Source organism: Carassius carassius, chromosome 9 (genome assembly GCF_963082965.1).
Source record: "Carassius carassius chromosome 9, fCarCar2.1, whole genome shotgun sequence".
Taxonomy (NCBI): Eukaryota; Metazoa; Chordata; class Actinopteri; order Cypriniformes; family Cyprinidae; genus Carassius; species Carassius carassius.
Genome location: NC_081763.1, coordinates 33,292,770 through 33,317,102, shown reverse-complemented (window position 1 = coordinate 33,317,102; position 24,333 = coordinate 33,292,770). Strand labels below are relative to the sequence as shown.

Below are 24,333 nucleotides of genomic sequence, written 5' to 3'. Positions count from 1 at the left end.
TGAACAACTGTGGAATGGGAATCGGAGGAAAGATGGGTGGAGTTTATGATGATGATGTCACCATCCCTTGAAAAACAGGGCACCACATTTGTGCTCTATTATATAGCCAGTTAATATTTTTTGTAAATGTGTTGTTACCTGCTTCTCTAGTTCCTGGAAGCTGCTCTGATGGTGTGTGATAAGGAGTCGAGTGCGCTCGCGCCCCCTTGCAGCTGAAGGTATTCATTGCTGGCAGGAACAGACTAAGTCACAGCGCTGGCACAGGCCTTTCAGGTGCTGAACCATTTCTGACTCATCCTCCAGAATAATATTAATATTTCTCTTGCCTTTCGTTAATTTGGTGTTTTAAAATCTACCTGATTGTTGAACTTTGTGATTTGGTGCATGATAGATGTTTTCAGTTTCTTAGCTGATTGGTCATTGCTTTATCTTCCTCATTGGTCATCCGGTGTTGATCCATTGATTAGTTGCTTTATCTTTTTCATTGGTCATTGGTCTAATAAAAATGTTTGTTAATTGTAATAAAGCAGAAATAAAATATAAATATTAGATGAATAACTTTAAATGAAAATTTAAAGTTTTATGTTGAATCACTAAAATTATTAATTGGAAATAAATTAAAATAAACAAAAATAAAACAAACCAAAATTAATCTAAATAGTAATATAAAAAAGCTTTAGATCACCCTTCTGTAATTTAAGACCTTAAATCAGAGCAGAAAGTCATAAATTCATACTTTTGTGACATTAAATGTTGCCTGTACTGCAAAAAAATGAAGATCTTCCTCAAAATTTGTCTTGTTATCAAATACAAACGTCCTTTAATCAAGAAACATACTTGAGAAGCAAAATAAACACATGAAGACTGCTTTCACACCTGCTCAAATGGATTCTATGTATTAAAAACCGCTCCATTTGAAAGCAGGTGATGGGGATTTACCTAGGTTGACCATATGCGCCGTTCATACGGGACACGTCCCAGCCAGGATTTTAGTATTGCCTAAAATATCCAGGTTTTGGCTATTTGCACTGTGCAGGTTGATCGGTGTGTAACATTCATGAGAGCTATAAAGAGCAGAGCAGACGGCTCCTTATGCTTTCGAATCGCTTTCACGTGTTTGTTCGTTCGTTGACTTGAAGCATTGTGGCACACTTTGTTTTTGTTTTTTGGATTTGTGCACAGCGACACTTCAAGTCAATCAAATGAACAAACACGTGCGCATATTTGCATCGCTTTGATCGTTCCCTCTAGATCACACCTTCTCATACGCAGCCCCACGATTGGTCGATTAGGTACAATACCTGCATGTTATTGGTCAAACTGCTCTGGATGTTTTAGGCATTATTAAAATCCTGGCTGGGACGTGTCCCGTATGAATGGTGCATATGGTCACCCTAGATTTACCACTAATCATGGAACCGGCTTTACTGACGAGATGCACATGATCATATCGTTCAATATATTTTCCAGCCCTACAATGTACATGACTTGTTGAATTTAAGATTTTCTGCTCTGGTTTTGTGGCAGGACTATTTAAGACCAATAAACCTGTGGATTGTGTCTAAATCCTGTGTCTGTGTTTTTTTCACAGGTGGACATGTTGGACGCGAGTAAGACAGCTGAAGCGTTTCTGAAGATCTCCTCTGTGTATAAGGAAGACGACGCAGAGGTGAAACCAGCCGTGCTGGAGAGTATCGGTGAGATGAACATCCGTCAGACGACTGCTGTATGATCCAGACATCTGACTGATCGCCGTGTGTGTGCGTGTGTGTGTGTGTGTGTTTAAGACACAGTGCTCAGTAAAACCTTCCTCACTCTTTCCTTCCAGAGCTTGAGTTTCATGTCGTCGTTGCTGGTGATCCTCAGGCTGTTGAAGGTACAAACGTTTGGTCTAGTTTGTTTACGATCAAACTTTACGTATAGTTTCTTCGTTTCACTTGGAAATGTCATGTAACTAAAATAGATTATTAATGCCATTTGATGCTCATTTCCACACAGTTATTGTTGCTGAATCCTGATTGTGGTGCAGATTTTTGATTACATCAGCATTACATTACCACATTTCACTGAAGTATTTTACCAGCGCGGTTCTCCTGGTAAATGTGTTTAGCTAACCATTCTGGGAAATCTGTGTGTGGAACTGCTTGTAATCGTACTGGGTTTTCAAACTTTTTGATACAAATAACCCTCTTTCTCAAATATAAAGACCAGATCATTCAAACTATGAAGGAAAAACGGTAAGCATGATATGATAACACACACACATACACACATACACACACACACACACATTTATATATATATATATGTGTGTGTGTGTGTGTGTGTACTGTATAACATGCTTAAAAACAATCTTCATTTTATACAAATTTATAAAGAATATTTAATAAATATTATCAGGGTTTCTGCAGGTTTTCTTAAATTTTCAATTCAATTTAAATTGACAAAAAAATGTCTACATTACAATTTTGAGTGATCTGTTATCAGAAGTGAATGTGTCCCAGTAATGATCATTTCACAGATTCAGTTCAATGTAATAAATTCATATTTAGCTAACATTAATTAATTTCAGGCAGAAGCTCATTAAAGCAATTTATTACAAGTATGATCATGATGATTACAATATAGAGAAATTTTGGTGGTTGTTCATACATTTTTGTTTTTATACTTTATCAAAAATGTGAGGAATAAATTAAAGCGTAAACAATAAGTCAATATGGTCTCTAAATGTAAAGGCCTTAGAAAAACGCAGTGAGCTTGTAAGTTCGAAAATAAAACTTCTTACCGATCTCTACTACCATTTGATTAATTTTATGAAAAATAGATTTACTAGAATATGGAAATTACTTTTACTGTAACTTATGATCACACTGTTAGAAATGTTCCCCCTCAGTATTTTTGTCTTGTTTTCCAGTACAAATAGTAAGAAAATAAATAAATAAAAATCTGCCAAAAAGAAATGATACGAACAAAGTAAATTGCTTTTTTTTTTTTTTTGGAAATACGTCATAATAAAATGATTAAAAAAAATCTTAGTTCATAAAAATAATTGATTCAAACTGATTCAAAGGAAAAACAAGTTTTCATTCCCCATTGTTTAAGCATAAACCCGCACTATTTTCTTCCGTTTCCGAAAAAAAAATTCTTGATTTAAGAATGTTTAGCTATTTCTACAGACAAATATTAACAAATACGTTTGTTTTTGTAGTGCATGCAACATTTAATGCCATGATTATATAAATTCAAGTTTTTCTACTCCAATTTAAGGCCTTAAATTAAGACTGAAATAAGACTTTTTAAGACCAGAAGAAATTCTCATTTTATAAATTTGTGCACAAAACTAAATGCACATTTACCTTTTATTTCTAATTGTTTTTCATATTGTCCCTCTGGACCCATTTTGAAACCCCCTGTCCTAATAGAAATGCAGTTGGTTTGATTAGTCACTATGACTAGAACTGTTACGCCTGATGGTGGAGAGGGTTTTGATGTTCATCTTTCTCTCTGTAGATTGAAGACAAGCTGAAGCCTTTGAAGGTCATCCCAGGACATCTACAGTGTTTGGAAAATGCAGTGAAACAGAGTTATTTCCCTCGAGAACATGTCACTGTGCTGAACGTTTTCATGGCCAGGTAACGCAACACACAAAAGTGTTCACATTCATGAACCTTTTATTTCTTATTAACAGTATGTGTCTTCATACCAAGTTTTTCTTCCATCTAGGCCAATATTCAGATTTATTAAAGCAGCCTAACTACGGGTGAAAAAAATAATAATAATAATATATATATATATATATAAAACCCTATACCATCTAAGCTCCTAAAAGAGGTGCTTCCAGAAGTCATAGATCCTCTTCTGACTATTATTAATTCCTCATTGTCTTTAGGATATGTCCCCAAAACCTTCAAACTGGCTGTTATTAAGCCTGTCATCAAAAAAAAAAAAAAAACCTAACTTGACCCCAAAGACTTACTTAATAATACACCAATCTTGAATCTCCCTTTTCTGTCAAAGATACTAGAAAAGGTAGCAGTGTTAATTTTGGCAGGCATTTTTGATTTAGTCTTAGTCTTAGTCTTGAGACAAAAATGCTTAATAGTCTTTCATAGTTTTAGTCTAGTTTTAGTCGACGAAAAGTCATTGCATTTTTGTCAACTTTTAGTCACTACTTTTAGTCAGCCAAACTGTAGTAACCAAAATTTATTTTGGTAGCTATTTTACATGTAGTTTTCAAATTATAATAATCATTAATTCTTCTCTGTTTAGACCAAATCAATTAAGCTTATGACGAATTTGAATCAAGGACTGAATTTGGAGAACCTTGAATAAATTATGACAATTTTGATTTTTGGGTGAACCATCCCTTTAAGTTAAAAAGGAGCAACTTATAATATATATATATATATAAATATATTTAGAGAAGCACAATAAGACAAATACAACAGAGATAAAAATTAAACTAATTTTTCAGATACTGTAGGTTTTACTTAACATGTACAGTATACATTTATTTAACATCTTTTGTTGGTAATGACAGATAGGTATTTCATTTGGAATGCAGTCCCTTTAAGATTGAAGGCATGCATGAAATACTGACACACGTTCAGTTTTCACCCACCTGTTCACGTTCACTTAATCCATAACTTAATGTATTTACGTGAGATACTCTACACGATAAACATTTGGAACGCTGTGTGTGTATTTGAGCACTGAGAACTGATCGCGCGCTGTATATTAGAACTGAGGAAGTGGAGCGTGAGCGTGAGCGAGCGCGCGAAAGAGAACACTTCTATCAGTGTGATTCCGCCTATCCCGCCTTCACTTACTTTAAGTTAATCGACAAAGAATTGTGACTCCCGGGAAAAACGGGACGTCTGGTCACCTCTTCCCTACTCCTTCGGGTTCTGAGGCCATTGTTTCAGATTGCTAGTTAATTTTGAATGTCCAGTAGACCCAAATAAAATTATAGTCCAGTCTCGTCAAGTTAACGAAGACGCGGCGTACATTTCGTCATAATTTGGTCATCAGAAATTATTTGTAGCTCGTCAACGTCTTGTCTTAGTCACATAAAAAAATGTTCGTTAACTAATATTTTTTGCCGTCGTCTTCGTTAAGGAAATTAACACTGAAAGGTAGTATCCTCACAATTACAATTCCTTCTTAGAGAAAAATGCTATCTGTGATGTTACGCCCCGTCTAGGGGTAGAGCATAACATGGGAAAAAACAAGCGTGAACCATCAACTTCTTTTGAATTTTATTTGGGAGTCCACTTTCAGGAGTTGACAGTGCCAAAATAATAAACAAAATGTGCTAAATATTAAACCCTCTAAATTACCTATCCAAAATAAGGAAGCAAACAAAAAAAATACAATTCTCTTAACCTAACTACCTAATCCAAAAACAGAGATCCAAACATTACAAAAACAAAAGGTGGCGTCTAACTCCCTACTTTCCCAAAACTATTTACAATATTCACCATTAAGATTTACAAAGAAACATCAAGTTCAGAGGAATATCCAAAATCAAAATCGTACAACAGGCAAAAGGTTCAAATAAGCGAGAGGTTCACTTCAAAGCAACAAATATCCAAGCAATCTCAATCTAGTATACAAACAGGGGTAAAACAACACAAGCACAGTACAAACAGCATGGTTCACAAAATGCCCCCCCCCCATTAAAGGAAATGCTGTCCTCTCTTTTAAAGGAGCGAAGACCAATCAGAGGACAACAGCAATGAGTCTGCAGGAACCAATCAGCAGCAACCTGGGCAGACACACACAAACCAAAACACAAAACTATAGGGTCGTAACAGTGAGGATTTCCAGTCAGGATTTAGACCGTATCATAGTACTGAGACTGCTCTCCTTAGAGTTACAAATGACCTGCTCTTATCATCTGATTGTGGTTGTATCCCTATATTAGTTCTATTGGATCTTGGTGCTGCGTTTGACACTATTGACCACAACATTCTTTTGCATAGACTTGGACACTTTGTTGGCATTAATGGAAGTGCATTAACATGGTTTAAATCATACTTACATGACTGTCATCAATTCGTAGCAGTGAATGAAGAGGTATCATATCGATCATAAGTGCAGTACGGAGCACCTCAAGGCTCAGTACTAGGGCCATTACGTTTCAAGCTTTACAAGTTACCCTTGGGAGATATCATCAGGAAACAAGGTGTTAGCTTTCACTGTTATGCTGATTATACTCAGCTCTATATTTATTTGCGCCCTGGCGAAACTACCGGAATGCATAGTCGGTATTAAAACCTGAATGAGGAGCAATTTATTACTGCTAATGTAGCCGGTCAATTTAGGCATTTGAGTTTTTTTTATTTTTTTTTTATTTTATTTTTTTTATGCGTAATAAGAAATGTAGTATATACTGTTAACTTCAGCAAAACTTGTTTTCAATGCACTGTTTTCAATGATTTTGATAGAGTTCCTATCCATTGTTGTATGTGGGGCTTTAATTAGTGGGACACCTACGTAAACTATAGCGCTTCTCCTTTAAGTGTTCGCGCTCAGACGCATGGTGTATGCAGACGGGGAAGCGGAGGTAGTTTTTCTCTCTTCTATTTGTCTTGTATTGACTGATTTTCGGTAATGAAATCACCTTATTTATGATGTCAAAACACTGTTAAGAGGTTATGTCATAAGGTGTATCAGTGTGATTCGATTATTTTCTTTGTAAGTTGCTCTTTTAAACCGTGTTAAAGTTAGAGCCTCATTTTCACGTGCGTATTTCAATGCAGGAATTAGAGAGTAGGCCTTCTCGAATGTCCCTAATTGTGCCTCACTACTCTGTTTAAGGTATGTTTTTTCCCAATTTGTGATCATTTATTTTACTGTTTACTATTTAATGTGTGAGTTTAACTTGATAGTTGTGTACCTCCAGTATATACTAGGGCTAATTTCATACTAAAATGCCTTGTGGTATATCTTCATACAATGAGACTGTTTGTGTAAAATAGGAACTTTATTATACACACAGTAGTTCAACAATCAGTTTAAAGTACATTTATATGTGCATTTAAGTGAATTTATAACATGTTTGTATGTTAACTTTTTCTGTTATTTAATTTCCATTTATTTTTCCTGTGAGTGCTGTCCTGTTATGTGGGGTAATTCAGCACCATCGTTTACATGTTAAATGCTATATAATGCCTTTGTTAAAACATTCGCTCAGACGCATGGTGTATGCAGACGGGGAAGCGGAGGAATTAGAGAGTAGGCCTTCTCAAATGTCCCTAATTGTGCCTCACTACTCTGTTTAAGGTGAATAAACAACACAGAGTATCATCACTTCAGTCGTTGAGTGGTCGTGTTTCCATGGTGTCCTGTGGTTACTACTTGAAGTCTGCTACATAAAACTGGTGCCGTGACCCGGATCCACATGGTCAGCTGCAGCCGATCGCCGGGGTCTAGCAGTGTGCTGTGACGTGTTCTGCGTGGCCAGAGGATCTACAGAGCAGATATTCAAGTGAAGTTATTCGGACATTTGCACACAAACACACGCGTTTACCGGTCCACCGTGAAGTTCCACTTAATTCCAGACTGCACCGTACACTTTACATGCTGGCGTACATCGGACATTTGCACATATTGGACGTTGACATTTACATTCCTTTGAAGACTGAGTTCATCTCAAACTATATATTTTCATTGAGTTTTTTTTTGCAAATCTGTAACCACTGCATATTTACATATTTCACAAATTTCTGTTAATTTATTTGGGATTCATTTTTGTCTTAGCATTCAGAATGGCCGGGAGAGGTCAAGACACTTCTGATATATTCACTCCATTAGCTGGGAGGGGTAGGGGTCTGTATAGTGTAAGAGAGAATACAGGGGCCATACCAAAACTGTTATTTCCAAGTACCTTGTCAGAGCCAAAAGTAAATCCCCATCCAGAGTTAGCACAGCCAACGTGTTCCACTCCAACTGGCCCCAACGTCACACAGCAGCCACGAGAGTTAATAGGAGAGCTGGGTAGTCAGATTGGTGAGTCCATAATCAGCCATTTGCTAGCCAGTCAGAGTGTAGTCAACCCGTTACCTACAAGTCCACCAGAGCTAACCAAGAATGTGCTCCATCCTGAATCCCCCAAAGTCAACTTTATAGTGAGGTCTGACATCAAAGAGCCACCCATGTTCAAGGGAGACCAGAGTGACAAGTACACAGTACAAGAATGGATAGATGTTATGGAACTGTACTTGCAGAAAAGCAGTTGCCCTGAAGCAGAGAAAGCCGTTACTGTCATGAGTCACCTCTTAGGAAGGGCTAAAAATATAATCAAAGTGGGACTAAAAAGCACAGCTTCTTCCAGTCCAGCTAGTGTTGAGAAAATTTATGACGTGTTGAGACACTACTTTAGCGATCACCCAGTGTCACTGTTGCCATTGGCAGATTTCTACGCAACACAGCCTAAAGCTAAGGAAAGCCCCGTCGACTATTGGGTGAGATTGAACTCCGCAGCTGAACGAGCCAATGGTCACTTAGAACGCAGTGGGAGTAACATGGAGAACATGAGTGTGGAAGTAGCCATGATGTTCATATGAAACTGCCCTGACCCAGAACTGTCCAGTGTGTTTAAATGTAAGCCTATGAGCAAATGGTCGGTCGAAGAGATACAGGAGGCTATTGATGAACATCAGAGGGAAAGACATCAGAGGGAAATCAGAGGGAAAGTTTTGCAGAGCACCCAGTACAGTTATGCCTCGCACCCTTCAAGTATCGACAGCTACAGCAACCTCTAACGTTGAAGTCGTGGAAAGTGAAATAACTGCTATCAATGCCGCAGCATGCACTCCAAGTACCCATCCTAAGACAGGTGATGCAGTCAATCCTGATGCATTAGAACGTGTCCTCAGCATGTTAGAGAGAGTGCTTGAGCGGACTAGTCAGCCGGCGTATGGTCCTTCAAGGCCCGTCCAAACACATGGAGCTCGCTTTCTGTCTTGCCGCATTTGTGGGGACACAACACACTCCACTCGCTCACACTGCATGCGAGAGAGACGGTGTCTTGTCTGCATGAGGGTTGGACACCAGCGTAAAGACTGTCCTAGTGTTACAGAACCAGCCTCCCAGCCGAACATGGTGCCTCACACTCAGGAAAACTATCCTGCTCACATTGGGGAGGGGACTATGTGAGCGGGAAAAGTGAAACCCTCAACAGCAAAGATGACCTTTGGGTGTATGAAGAAAGCTGCAAAGCAATTCCTGATAAAAGTGTTCTATATCAAAATGTAATGAAGTTGGAAAGAGCTGACAGCCTGTTTTACACTGATGTTGTCGTTTCAGGGGCCCCAGTTACATTACGTGCTCTGCTTGATAGTGGGTCCATGGCCTGTACTATGAATGTGGAGGCTGAATGCAAGTTGAAGAGTGCAGGAGTTGCGCTCACCCCCAGTGAAATGCGCTCCGATATCGTCCTTGTTGGTTGCGGTGGTGTTAGCATTCAACCAGAGAGTATTTACCAGCTTGAAATGGAAGTGTATGGACATGAGGTTAGTGTTCCCACTCTTGTCCTACCTGGTCAGTGAGACGAAATGATCTTGGGCACTAATGTTATCAAGTACATCATCAGCCAGATGAAAGGTAAACATGGGTACTGGCGTGTCCTAAATCGACCTGAAAGTTCAGGAGATGAAGATATTATGCAGTTTCTGGACATGTTGTCTGGCCTCCACAGGTGGAAAGGCACTGAAATGCCCAACAAGATAGGAACGGCCAAACTCATCCAGGCCGTAGAGCTGTGTCCTCAGCAAGAACACCTTGTCTGGGGACGCCTACCTGATTCCACACCTGTTTCTGTGGGAAGTGCTGTCCTTGTGGAACCTGCAAAGTCTCAGTCACATAAGAACATAGTCATTGGGCGGGTGGTAGCCTCCATGAGTGGTGACAGATGGGTGCCAGTCAAGGTGCTAAATGCTACAGAAAAGCCCATAACATTGCGGAGGAACACCAAGTTGGCTGATGTATACCCTTGTGTAGCTTTGGAGGACTTGGATATCAGTCAGCAGCATCTAGCCAGTAATGAGCTGAAAGTCATGAACCAAACTGCAGGTGTTTCAGTCTCTGACAGTAGATCCGCTGATTCAAGTTTCTGCGATAGACTGAGCAAACTCAGTCTAAGCGACCTTGATGTTGAGTCTTGTGAGGTGTCATCGCATTGGAAGGAACAACTTGTACAGCTAGTATGTAAATATGAGGATGTGTTCTCAAAGAGTAAATTAGACTGCGGCAAAGCGAAGGATTTCTCTCATCGAATACATCTTGCAGATAGTCGCCCCTTTAGACTGCCTTACCGACGTGTGCCCCCCGCCCATTACCACAAGCTCAGACATGTTCTTTCAGAAATGGAGGAGCTTGAGATAATTCGTAAATCCTCAAGTGAGTGGGCTTCCCCACTGGTGCTCATCTGGAAGAAAAGCGGAGATTTACGCATCTGTGTTGACTATCGATGGCTGAATGCCCGCACTACTAAAGACGCCAATCCTTTGCCACACCAGGCAGATTGTCTAGCTGCACTTGGCGGCAATGCCATATTCAGCGCTATGGATCTTACCTCAGGATTCTACAATATAGAGATGGCAGAGGAAGATAAAACATTCACTGCGTTCACAACACCAATGGGACTCTATGAGTTCAACCGACTCCCTCAAGGTTTGTGCAACAGTCCTGCAAGTTTTATGCGTCTAATGATGAGCATATTCGGGGACCAGAACTTCCTTACCATTCTCTGTTACCTAGACGACCTTCTAGTATTTGCACCAAATGAGAGTATGATGATGGAAAGGCTCGAGCTGGTGTTCAGCCGCCTGAGAACCCATGGTCTAAAACTTGCCCCGAAAAAGTGCCACCTGCTACGTCGGAGTGTACGGTTCCTAGGTCATGTGATTGATGAGAGAGGGGTAACTGCCGACCCCGACAAAGTTCAAGCCATTACAGCGATAACCGAAACGGACCTTATGATGGAAGATGGGGTTACGCCGTCTCAAAAAAAGATAAAGTCGTTCCTGGGCATGGTTATGTTTTATCAGCGATTCATACAGAACTGCTCTAGCATAGCTAAACCCTTGTTCGCACTGACCGCTGCACCAAGGGGACAAAAGAGTAGCGGAACAAAGCCATCTGCCTTCAGGAGGCTGAACCCAAGCGATTGGAAGAGGGAACAGCGTGACTCCTTCAATCATCTAAAGTCAGCCCTTTTGGAGTCAGTAGTGCTTGCACACCCAGATTTCAACCGCCCCTTCATCCTGTCAACAGACGCCTCTCTGGATGGATTGGGTGCTGTACTTTCTCAAGTCTCGGAAGGCGAAACTAAAGCACGTCCTGTCGCTTTCGCTAGTAAGGCCCTCTCACGTGCACAAAGCAATTACCCTGCCCACCGCTTAGAGTTCCTGGCTTTAAAGTGGTCTGTCTGTGACAAATTCAGTCTGGACGGATAATAATCCGCTAACCTACACCCTGACGAAGCCAAAGCTCGATTCGTGTGAGCAGAGGTGGGTCGCCAAGTTGGCACCATATGACTTTAGTATCCAGTACATCCCCGGGAGCAAGAACGTGGTGGCAGATGCCATGAGTCGACAACCTTTTGTCCAAGGACGTGCAAGTCGGAGGTTGGTAACAGAGCCTTACGTGAGACTGCTGAAGGAGGCCAATCACTTCAAAGAGGACGTAATACAGCACGCTTTCAGAATCAGTGCTAAGTGTCAAAGTGTCGAACCCCCTGTCTCTGACCAAGAGCCAAATGGTTTCTCGTTCTCCTCCGATGAAGTGTCGGCCATACTGATGAACCAGGCTGAGTGGAATGTAGGGCCAAAGGGAGAAGTGCATTATTGGCTAACTCAGGATGTGCACAACTTAATTCCAGCAGGGCAAAGTGTGCTGCCAGTATTTACACTGAAAGAGCTTCAGGATAAACAGTCAGAAGATCCTGTTTTGGCTCGAGTTCTTTCTTATGTCTCCCGTGGCAGGAGGCCATCAAGACGTGAGAGGACAAAAGATTCGTTAAAAATCCTGAAGACTCTCAAACAGTGGGAGAGGTTGAAAATGTTGGATGGAGTTTTGAATCGTGTGTGCAAAGACCAGCTAACAGGAAAGAAACGTTGGCAATATATCGCCCCAGCTTCACTCACCGAACAAGTCCTGCAGGGAGTACATGACGATGCTGGTCACCAGGGCCAGGCCAGAACACTTCATTTGACCAAAGAAAGGTTCTTTTGGGTAGGCATGGAGCGGGATGTCAGAGAGCATGTTAGATGCTGTAAGCGCTGCGTGGTGAGCAAGACACCTGAGCCAGAAGCAAGAGCCCCACTCGAGAGTGTTAAGACAACCAGGCCTCTAGAGCTGGTGTGCATAGACTTTTGGTCTGCAGAAGATCGCAGAGGTGGAAGTGTTGATGTGTTGGTGATTACAGACCATTTCACCAAAATGGCACACGCCTTCGCATGCAAAAACCAAACAGCCCAGCAAGTAGCTCGCCAACTGTGGGACAGATATTTCTGCATCTATGGATTCCCAGAGAGGATCCATTCAGATCAGGGTGCAAACTTCGAGAGTGAACTGATCCAGGAGTTGCTGCAGATTGCAGGTGTCAAGAGGTCGAGGACGACGGCTTATCATCCTATGGGGAATGGTCACACTGAGCGGTTTAATCGCACACTAGGCAGTATGATACGAGCCTTACCCCCAAGAGTTAAGCAAAAGTGGCCTCAGATGTTACAAACACTGACGTTCACCTATAACTGCACCACTCATGAATCAACGGGTTACGCACCATTCTATCTGATGTATGGAAGGATCCCTCGTCTGCCAATAGATGTTATGTTCCATAGTGTTGGAAGAGATGACGACATCACAGACTATGGCAGCTACGTTGCAAAAATGAGAGATGATCTCAAGGAGGCTCTTAACCTTGCTCAGGCTAATGCTAGTGCAAGTCAGCAACGACAGGCTGAATTCTACAATAGGAGAGTAAGGGGATGCGACATTGAGGAAGGAGACAGAGTACTGTTAGCCAACAAGGGTGAAAGAGGACGGAGAAAACTGGCTGATAAGTGGGAATCAGTGCCCTATGTGGTGGTTTCTAAAGACCCCAGATGCCACACTTATCGTGTTAGTACACCGTAACCTTATGTTGCAAGCCAACTTTCTGCCTCTTGAGGAAGGAGAACATGAAGATGAGTCTTTCCACGATGACTCATTAGCCAGCCAGGAGCAGTCAGGTGAAGCTTTGGCACATAATTCTGCACTGGGGAGTGACCTTCCTGAAACAGAGCGTACTGCTGAGTGGGTTGCTTCCTTACCTTACACAGATAATTCGGTGGAAGGGCGTTTAGATGCGGGAGAACAGGAGAGTGTAATGGATCTTGGAAAGCCTGAGAGTAAATCAGACGATTCTGACCCAGGGTCTGAAATTAATTTCCCTCAGTCCGACTCCCAAATCATCCCATCAAATCTTACAGACTCTCAAGACCAAGTGTGTGCAGTTGGCGCAATGCCCAGTGCTAGAGATCAGTTGAGATCCACCAGCACCCTGTCCATCTCTAGCGCACCCCCTAATGTATCTGAAATAGTGACCCAGGTACGAACACGGGTTGGTAGGTTAGTTAGACCGGTAAACAGACTGATTCAAAATATGACTCAGAGAACAACTCACAACGCAGTTAAAGATGTTTCTAAGTCTCTTTTATTTTAAGAGGTTTTAAGTTATGTGGGCCCAGTAATAAGAATGTGAGGCAACAAAAAAAGTGTAAATTAAGTCACATTGAGTGGTGTATAAGGCACCTCTTGAGCAAAAGAATATCTGAGAGCCTGATCAACTTTCTTATGTTCTTTTTCCCGTGAGTGTCGGGAAACGTGAATGTTGTATGACAGAATGATGTTGTCAAGTAACAATCTAATTGCCCTATTTGCTCCTTTATTCAACACAAAGGTCAAGTTTTGTGAAGTTAAGGGGAAAGTATGTAGCCGGTCAATTTAGGCATTTGAGTTTTTTTTGTTTTTTTTTTATTTAATTTATTTTTATGTGTAATAAGAAATGTAGTATATACTGTTAACTTCAGCTAAACTTGTTTTCAATGCACTGTTTTCAATGATTTTGATAGAGTTCCTATCCATTGTTGTATGTGGGGCTTTAATTAGTGGGACACCTATGTAAACTATAGCGCTTCTCCTTTAAGTGTTCGCGCTCAGACGCATGGTGTATGCAGACGGGGAAGCGGAGGTAGTTTTTCTCTCTTCTATTTGTCTTGTATTGACTGATTTTCGGTAATGAAATCACCTTATTTATGATGTCAAAACACTGTTAAGAGGTTATGTCATAAGGTGTATCAGTGTGATTCGATTATTTTCTTTGTAAGTTGCTCTTTTAACCGTGTTAAAGTTAGAGCCTCATTTTCACGTGCGTCTTTCAATGCAGGAATTAGAGAGTAGGCCTTCTCGAATGTCCCTAATTGTGCCTCACTACTCTGTTTAAGGTATGTTTTTCCCAATTTGTGATCATTTATTTTACTGTTTACTATTTAATGTGTGAGTTTAACTTGATAGTTGTGTACCTCCAGTATATACTAGGGCTAATTTCATACTAAAATGCCTTGTGGTATATCTTCATACAATGAGACTGTTTGTGTAAAATAGGAACTTTATTATACACACAGTAGTTCAACAATCAGTTTAAAGTACATTTATATGTGCATTTAAGTGAATTTATAACATGTTTGTATGTTAACTTTTTCTGTTATTTAATTTCCATTTATTTTTCCTGTGAGTGCTGTCCTGTTATGTGGGGTAATTCAGCACCATCGTTTACATGTTAAATGCTATATAATGCCTTTGTTAAAACATTCGCTCAGACGCATGGTGTATGCAGACGGGGAAGCGGAGGAATTAGAGAGTAGGCCTTCTCGAATGTCCCTAATTGTGCCTCACTACTCTGTTTAAGGTGAATAAACAACACAGAGTATCATCACTTCAGTCGTTGAGTGGTCGTGTTTCCATGGTGTCCTGTGGTTACCACTTGAAGTCTGCTACACTAAATTCTGAAAAAAAAACAGGTGTTAATTATAAGACCTAAAAACTCTGCATGTATTAACCTAAAACACTGTTTTTCTTTTGAAAGACACATTTCTAGCATTTGTAAAACTGCATTTTTCCATTTAAAAAATATATCTAAATTACTACCTGTGCTCTCAATGTCAAATTCAGAAACATTAATTCATGCGTTCATGACCTCAAGGTTAGATAATTGTAATACTTTATTGGGTAGTTGCTCTGCACACTTAATAAATAAACTCCAGCTGGTCCAAAATTGAACAGCTAGAGTTCTTACTAGAACCAGGAAGTATGACCATATTAGCCCAGTCCTGTCAACACTGCACTGGCTACCTATCAAACATTGTATAGATTTTAAAATCTTGTTTATTACTTATAAAGCCCTGAATGGTTTATCACCTCAGTATTTGAACAAACTGTTTTTACATTATAGTCCCCCAAGTCCGCTGCGTTCTCAAAACTTTAGGCAATTAATATAATATAATACCTAGAATATCAAAATCAACTGCGGGCGGCAGATCCTTTTCCTATTTGGCGCCTAAACTTTGGAATAACCTACCTAACATTGTTCGGGAGGCAGACACACTCTTGCAGTTTAAATCTAGATTAAAGACCCATCTCTTTAACCTGGTTTACACATAACACACAAATGTGCTTGTAATATCCAAATCCATTAAAGGCTGCATTAATTAGGTAAACCGGGAACACTTCCCATAGCATGCAATGTACTTGTTACTGTGCATCATTAGAAGAATGGCATCTACGCTAATAATAGTCGGTTTCTCTCTTATTCCGAGGTCACCGTAGCCACCAGATCCAGTCTGTGTCCAGATCAGAGGGTCACTGCAGTCACCCGGATCCAGTACGTATCCAGACCAGCTGGTGGATCAGCACCTAGAAAGGACCTATACAGCCCTGAAAGACAGCGGAGACCAGGACAACTGGAGCCCCAGATACAGATCCCCTGTAAAGACCTTGTCTCAGATGACCACCTGGACAAGACCACAGAACACAAATGATTATTCTGAAATCTGACTTTGCAGCAGTCTGGAATTGAACTACTGGTTTCGTCTCACCAGGGGAGAACTGGCCCCCAACTGAGCCTGGTTTCTCCCAAGGTTTTTTTCCCCATTCTGTCAATGATGGAGTTTTGGTTACTTGCCGCTGTCAATTCTGGCTTGCTTAGTTGCGGACTTTTCGATTCCAGCAAAATCATCTTGCACAGATACTATTTAAACTATACTGAACTGGATGATGTCATTGAATTCAATGATGAGCTGCCTTTTTGCTTTATTGACACACTATTTTCCTATTTAATGCTGTTCAGTTGCTTTTTAACAGTCTGTATTGTTAAAAGCACTATATAAATAAAGGAGACTTGACCGGTAACTTGACATCTTCATCTCCAGGTCAAGCAGCAGCATACATCGAAAATAATAAATTCTCCAACAATCCTCATGAGCGTTAAGCAAAAAAAGTTATGTCAGCCAAGCAACCAACCAAGTTGCCCACACACTGAAAAAATCAGAACAAAGTAGATTTTTAACTTTGCACATTTTCATCTTTTTCACATACAAAAAGAAAAGTAAAAACAGACCTGTGAGCAAACGTTTCATCCCATAGCTTTCTTCAGTGCTAATAGAACAAACAACATTTTCAAATTACAATTACAAATTGTCACCAGCTGAGCTAATACAATTAAAGGGTTTTGCCTCTGAGCAAAAAAAATAAAAATAAAACCTTAAAGAAAACATGTAAGATCCATTTCTTCATTTAATCCTAAAGGGGACATTGAGGTCAAGATGTTGTCAATCAAAAACTCACCACCCAATGAGAACCCACAGCTTCTAGCCCCACCCCCTCGAGGGATTTTGAGCAAGGATGGTGAAAAAAAAACAATAGTAAACAAAAACTTCAGAAGTGTAGATGAAAACTCTTGACAGCGCATTTGTAAGTCCAGATCATCAAAAGAAAGAATAAAACTGTTAGCAATTAAAGCATGCAGTATATTATACATCAAATTAAGTTCACTAACTGTATTGTTCTTTATTGAAACCAAACAAATAACCCAACATGAAAAGATAAACCAGATAACCTTTCAATAACCCAACATGAAAAAAAAGGTAACTTCATTAAATTCCACAAAAGCCAGAAATCTTTTTATATACATATTATCACTTCTTCAGATTATCTGATTATGACAATCTTATTATAATTTCCCACTCCCACAATACGACCATTATTACATGAACCTTATAATATACTGTCATAGCTGAAGTCTTTAGAAGTTCCGCTGTTGATTTATTATCTAGAAAATAAAAGAATCCATTTAATCTAAACTTTATTGTTTTATCGTGGTACTTATTACATGTTATATAGCAATATTTTTGTATAATGTCTGTATCACTAACATTATTTTGCCAAATTTGCACTCTAAAGGTGGCATAGGAGTGCTTCAGAAGTGGCTACTTACACAGAGTTTTAAAACATTATACTTTGATACTAGAAGCATTACATCTACATCTGTACTTAGAATTGTCAGCAGGTTCAGAGCTTGTCTGTGTATAAGAGCTAAGCTTAATTACGTAGATGACACAGTTTTGAGGTTGAGTAGAGACCCAATCCGAACCCGGCATAGAGCGGCTGAGTGAATGTGGTCTGGACTCTATGAATGAGACCCATTGTGTCTGAGACACTGTAGAAGGACAGAGTTCCTGCGCTGTGATCCACAAACACTCCTATCCTACTGTTGGACACTAGAGGGAGATTACAGTTGATGTTGTTGTGACTAAATGAGCACTTCGAGGGAGAAGAGAACAATATCCAGGACTGATTATTACACCCGAATGCACACTCCAAACTCTGTCCCTTTCTCCTGATGCTCTTATATGCCACTGCCACATACACACCTGCACTACCGCTGTACTCCAGCTCCCAGTAACAGCGTCCAGTCACGCTCTCTCTACACAACGCCTGAGCGTAATCAAAGCGCTCTGGATGATCAGGGTAACCATAGTATGTGTTGGTGTAAGTGATCACTGTGTTCCCCTCAGAGAGCTGGAGGCATGGATGCACTGTGTTTGGATCCAGAGAGGGCTGATGGAAATCTGATGGAAACAACACAAAACACAGTGTGTTTAATTGCTACAGAAAAGGCTTAACAAGTGTTTGTGTGGGTTTTTCTAGTAACTCACATTGTAGAAACTCCTTTCTGGTGTCATATTCAGGAGTCTGAATGATCTGGATGGTTTTCACTACCGACACCAAAACACATCTGCTGTTTAATTCTCACACCAACATGAAATTAAACCTACATTTACTGCATTTTTATATTCAGTTAATGGTGGTGAGTTCAATTAATATTCACCTGATCCAGATATGTTTTTCATAGTCTCTCTTAAGAACTGCTGTAGTTTGTCTCTGAGTTGTGAGACAGATTTCATCACATCGTCGAAAGGCATATGAGAACCGCCAGTGATGCCTTCTGTAGATCCAGAGAGAGAGGCAGACGACAAACTCTACACAGACAAAAACACAAACTCCCTGTTAGTAAGAGAGATTTTTGAAGTCCTCAGTCTTTGAGACCTGCAGTCTGCTGTGTTTGAGAAGATCTCTGTTACCTGGAGGAAATGAATATGATCATCTGTGTCTGAAAGTTGCTTCAGTTCAGCGTCTTTCCTCTTCAGATCATCAATCTCCTTCTTCAGTCTCTCCATTTGTTCTTCAGCTGGACTCACTGCAGCTCTTTCCTGATCTCTGATCAGCTTCATCACCTCAGAGCGAAGTTTCTCAATGGAGCAGATGAGTTCAGTGAAGACCCTCTCACTGTCCTCCACTGCTGTCTGTGCAGAGCGCTGTTACAGGACACACATCACAATCAGCTCATTCACTAATGGTTCTCACTGATTGATTAGACAAAAGTTTTAAAGTAATAGTTCTCCCATTTACTAAACTTTCATACAATGAGATTGTTCTGTCAAGCTCCAAAATAAACAGCACTCTTTTCCACCCTCAATACCCATGGCTGAAGTGCCCTTGAGCAAGGCACTGAACCCCCAGTTCCTCCCCGGGTACTGGATATATAGCTGCCCACTGCTCCTGGTGTGTGTTCATGGTGTGTTCACTTCTCACTGCTGTGTGTGTTTAACCCAATGCAGAGCACCAATTGCAAGGACGGGTTACCATACTTGGCAAATTTCATGACTTCAGTTCACTAAGAATGACTGTAGACTTTTATTGTATTGAAAGGAGTAGCTCAGACCTTCTTCTTCTTATACTCTTTGAATAAAGGATTTCAAAAAGCACTAGAGTAAATAAATCACGGCAGGATTTTCCATCCTTTTCCAGCTGTCAGCAGTTTCTCTTTCTCACCTTATGAGACTCCACCACCTCTCTCAGCTCCTGAAGATCTTTCTCTCTCTTCTGAATTCTCCGATTAATTTTCTTCTCCGTCTCCTCTAAATGTGCCTGTGGGAAACAGAAATATTGTTAAACCAGAGGAAAGGCGGGATGCACAATGCTCTTCCATGTTTATGGAAGTTGATGTCCTAAGAAGCCTAACTCCATTGTGTTTGCTTTAAAAATCATCTTGCTTATGTTATACACAAAAACGTCTAAGTTATGTATGTAACCCTCGTTACCTGAAGGGAAGTCAGTCAGACAGAGACTGATGAATGAGGTCTCCTCCGAGAGCCCAATCACCTTCAAGTGCTAAGAAAATGAGCCAATGGTACACAGTGTACCTTGATCTGCAGGATTTGCATCGCAAGCTCCGCCCCACTGTGTGGGTATACAAGGAGCAGTGCAAGCAACTCGCATTCAAGTCTTCACTGAGGAGCCGAGCCCAGTGACCCAGCCGTTCAGCGGAACAGCGATGTGGCAAAGGGACGTAACGTCTCCATTCCCTCCTTCAGGGAACGAGGGTTACATGCGTAACCTAGACATTCCCTTTCAGTCGGTCACATTCAACGTTATGTCAGAAAGAGACTGATGAATGGAGTCCCTTACAAAATGCTACATGGCTTTCTTCCAGTGACCTGTGTGAGTGATAGCACCCTGTCATGAGGCCAGCACGAGTGAGGGCCTATACCTAACACAGAATCCACTGGGTATCAACACTGCAGGACATCAACAGTGCTGGAGGAACCCAGGGTTCTGATCTCAGGAACTCACCTGAGGGGAATAGCGCACGTATCCAGTACGTGGAGTGGAATGGTGCAGCAAGTGGACTGGCACAGAGCAGGTCCTTACTGGCCCGTAGGGGTGAGTACCCGGGAGGACACAGGGTCTACACAGAGATTATTATATTAAATCTTACAAATGTGTTAGATGTTGCCCAGCCCTCAGCTCTACAGATGTCTGTTAGCAAGGCGCCATGCACCAGCGCCCAGGAGGAAGCTACACTCCTAGTTGAGTGAGCCCTCACCCCTAGGGGACATGGCAGGTCTTGAGCCTGATAAGCCAGGACAATAGTATCCACTATCCAGTGGGATAACCTCTGCCTGCTCATAGAAAGACTTCCAAAGGCAGGTATCAACCATGCGGAGGTGATACACATAAATCTCTGAGGTACCCAGCCCGCAGGGTGGAAGTTTCAGTGACACAGCTGGCAAGGTGCTTGCCAAGGGAAAGAAAAATGCTCCCAAGAGACTTACTGTGGAAATACACACGTGGGATTGCCCAGAAAAGGGGGAATCACAACACGCATTTTTCCATCGCAAAAATATATCTAAATTACGGCCTATGCTCTCAATGTCAAATGCAGAAATGTTAATCCATGCATTTATGAACTCAAGGTTAGATTATTGTAATGCTTTATTGGGTGATTGTTCTGCACGCTTAGTAAACAAACTACAGCTAGTCCAAAATGCAGCAGCAAGAGTTCTTACTAGAACCAGGAAGTATGACCATATTAGCCCGGTCCTGTCAACACTGCACTGGCTCCCTATCAAGCATCGCATAGATTTTAAAATATTGCTTATTACTTATAAAGCCCTGAATGGTTTAGCACCTCAGTATTTGAATGAGCTCCTTTTACATTATAATCCTCTACGTCCGCTACGTTCTCAAAACTCAGGCAATTTGATAATACCTAGAATATCAAAATCAACTGCAGGCGGCAGATCCTTTTCCTATTTGGCGCCCAAACTCTGGAATAACCTACCTAACATTGTTCGGGAGGCAGACACACTATTGCAGTTTAAATCTTGCAGTTTAAATCTAGATTAAAGACCCATCTCTTTAACCTGGCATACACATAACATACTAATATGCTTTTATTATCCAAATCCGTTAAAGGATTTTTAGGCTGCATTAATTAGGTAAACCGGAACCGGAAACACTTCCCATAACAACCTATGTACTTGCTACATCATTAGAAGAATGGCATCTACGCTAATATTTGTCTGTTTCTCTCTTGTTCCGAGGTCACCGTGGCCACCAGATCCAGTCTGTGTCCAGATCAGAGGGTCACTGCAGTCACCCGGATCCAGTACGTATCCAGACCAGATGGTGGATCAGCACCTAGAAAGGACCTCTACATCCCTGAAAGACAGCGGAGACCAGGACAACTAGAGCCCCAGATACAGATCCCCTGTAAAGACCTTGTCTCAGAGGAGCACCGGGACAAGACCACAGGAAACAGATGATTCTTCTGCACAATCTGACTTTGCTGCAGCCTGGAATTGAACTACTGGTTTCGTCTGGTCAGAGGAGAACTGGCCCCCCAACTGAGCCTGGTTTCTCCCAAGGTTTTTTTTCTCCATTCTGTCACCGATGGAGTTTCGGTTCCTTGCCTCTGTCGCCTCTGGCTTGCTTAGTTGGGGACACTTCATCTACAGCGATATCGTTGACTTGATTGCAAATAAATGCACAGACACTATTTAACTGAACAGAGAGGACATAACTGAATCCAATGATGAACTGCCTTTAACTCTCATTTTTGCATTATTGACACTGTTTTCCTAATGAATTTTGTTCAGTTGCTTTGACGCAATGTATTTTGTTTAAAGCGCTATATAAATAAAGGTGACATTGACATGGAGGCACCTAGTTCAACACAGGGGCTGACCGAAGACTCTATAACTTTTAAGGTAATCAAGTCTCTATCTTAACACCGAGATGGTCATGTCCCCGCAATAAGAGCATGAGTCATCCATGAATGCAGTCTCAGCATGCTGAAAGCCCAGACACGTGACACAGCGATTTTTGGCCATCACGAGGAGCCATATATCGACTGCACCCAGAAACCAAGGGGCGGAATGACATCTTTAAAAAGACCCAAGCCAAAACTCTTTTAGAAGTTCTTCATTGGTGCTGAAGTGCTCAGGGGAACGTGGGAGGTGAAAACAGGAAGCTCTTGAACTGCTGAATCGCGCTGTCACACCAACACCAGCTGATTTGCTTTGTAAGCACTCCTGTGAAACCAGCAGGAGATGTGCTTGGCCCCTCAAAGTGAAAGCTTGAATGGCAGTTGCTTGTGCTGCTCCTTATATACCCACACAGCGGGGCGGAGCTCGCGATGCAAATCACATGGACCATGGTACACTGTGTACCATTGGCTCATTTTGTTACCACTCAAAGGTGATTGGGCTCTCGGACGAGACCTCATTCTCAGTCTCTTTTTGATGTAAAGTCTAACGTGACCAACTGAAAGGGAACTGTTTGGATATCAGAGACTTTAACTTAATGAGATCCTCACAAATTCAGACTTACCACACACTGTAATGGGCTAAATTACATTTATGCTTGCAACTCAGGTACTGAAACTGATACTAACCCTGAAAGAATGTATTTGGCATGTGCCAATACATTCCTGTTTGTGTTTGTGCCAGTAAACTCATACACCTCAATTACAATTAATTCTGTAGTTATCATGGCCACATCAAGATTAACTGTACAGGTTTTTCAGTTCATACCTGTTTCTCTGCTCTTGCCACTGCAGTTGATACAGTGTCGTGATTTTTGTGTTCATCCATCAAACACAGCATGCAGATACAGCTCTGGTCGGTACGGCAGTAAATTTCCAACATTTTATTATGTTGAGGGCAGATCATCTGCCGCAAACGTCCAGTGGCGTCCATCAGATTGTGTCCTTTGCCTCTGAAGAGATTCTCATGCTGTTCAAGATGAGTTTGACAGTAAGAGCTCTGACACTCTCTACAGGTCTTCACTGCTTTCTGTTTAATTCCAGTGCAGGAGTCACACTGAACATCTCCAGATCCAGCGTGAAGAAGACGGCAAGCAGGAACAGGAGGAGGAACAGGAGCAGCTTGAAGTCTCGTCTTCTTGAGCTTCTCCACCATTTCAGCAAACACCATATTTTTACATAAAACAGGTCTTGGACTGAAGGTCTGCCTGCACTGAGGACAGCTGTAGATTCCCTTCTGATCGTCTTGATCCCAGAACTCTGAGATGCATCTCTTACAGTAATTGTGTCCACAAGGAATCGTCACTGGATCCTTCAGCAGATCCAGACACACTGAACATCTGAACTGATCCTCAGTCCATGAGATACTGGCTTCTGCCATTGAACTGTATATGAACACACAGACAGAGAGACGATACTCACGGTAGCTCTACAGTCAAGTTCCTTCTTCTGAACTGGAGGGTTGATATATCTTCCTGATGACATGCTTGAGAAACAGGTTTTTCTGTAGGGGAGTGATTTACAGCAACGTTTTATTTATTTTTTATTTAAAAAAAAATTGTTTACACTGATTCCAGTTTGGTTGGCCGAAATGATTGTTCATGATTGTGTATAATAACCAAAATTATATTGATTGTCTCTTTGCAGGATGCATCACGCCACAATACAAATCACCACAATATCAAAACTGGTTCATGATGATAACTTAATTGAAATTGAAACTTTTTTCCCCAAAGAAAACCATTTTACTAAAAGTGCAATTTAGCATTGCATTTATATTCTCATCTGCTGGCCTGTATAGGATATCTGTCGTGTCTTCTTCACTTAACAAGCAATAATGAACTCTGACGACTCGAATTAAAACAAAGAACTGGTTTACTGTAGTTTCAGACAGTTTTACAGAGAATGAGTTTACTTTAGCAGTATACACATACAAAGTTCACTTCTAGTGAGCTCTCAACCTGAATAGGGCAATGAATTCTTAAAGGGGAACAGCCCAATTAATTACTATATGTGTAGTTAATGTTCTTATTATTGAACAATGAATTAAGCATTGTACTAAGAATTTATGATTCTCAATCTCATTTAAGTTACAACAATATCCATTATCAATAATG

General features: G+C 41.0%; 1 protein-coding gene across 1 annotated transcript; it reads right to left on the bottom strand.

The window, feature by feature from the left end:
- Positions 1-17,222: 17,222 nt before the first annotated feature.
- On the bottom strand, positions 17,223-23,696 carry LOC132149665 (E3 ubiquitin/ISG15 ligase TRIM25-like). The gene is made up of 6 exons (XM_059559063.1): positions 22,986-23,696; positions 19,441-19,536; positions 18,690-18,923; positions 18,437-18,587; positions 18,264-18,323; positions 17,223-18,176 (listed from the first exon to the last, which is right to left on the bottom strand). The coding sequence occupies exons 1-6, from the start codon at positions 23,595-23,597 to the stop codon at positions 17,647-17,649; spliced, it is 1,683 nt and encodes a 560-aa protein (XP_059415046.1). The 5' UTR covers positions 23,598-23,696; the 3' UTR covers positions 17,223-17,646.
- Between the last annotated feature and the right edge of the window lie 637 nt (positions 23,697-24,333).

Excerpts from the sequence above, each read along its gene's own strand:
- LOC132149665 (XM_059559063.1), bottom strand. The coding sequence starts at position 23,597 with ATGGCAGAAGCCAGTATCTCATGGACTGAGGATCAGTTCAGATGTTCA. Across the intron at positions 18,924-19,440 it reads AGGTGGTGGAGTCTCATAAG|CGCTCTGCACAGACAGCAGT; the intron begins GTGAGAAAGAGA and ends GTCCTGTAACAG. Across the intron at positions 18,177-18,263 it reads CAGAAAGGAGTTTCTACAAT|ATTTCCATCAGCCCTCTCTG; the intron begins GTGAGTTACTAG and ends TGTTTCCATCAG.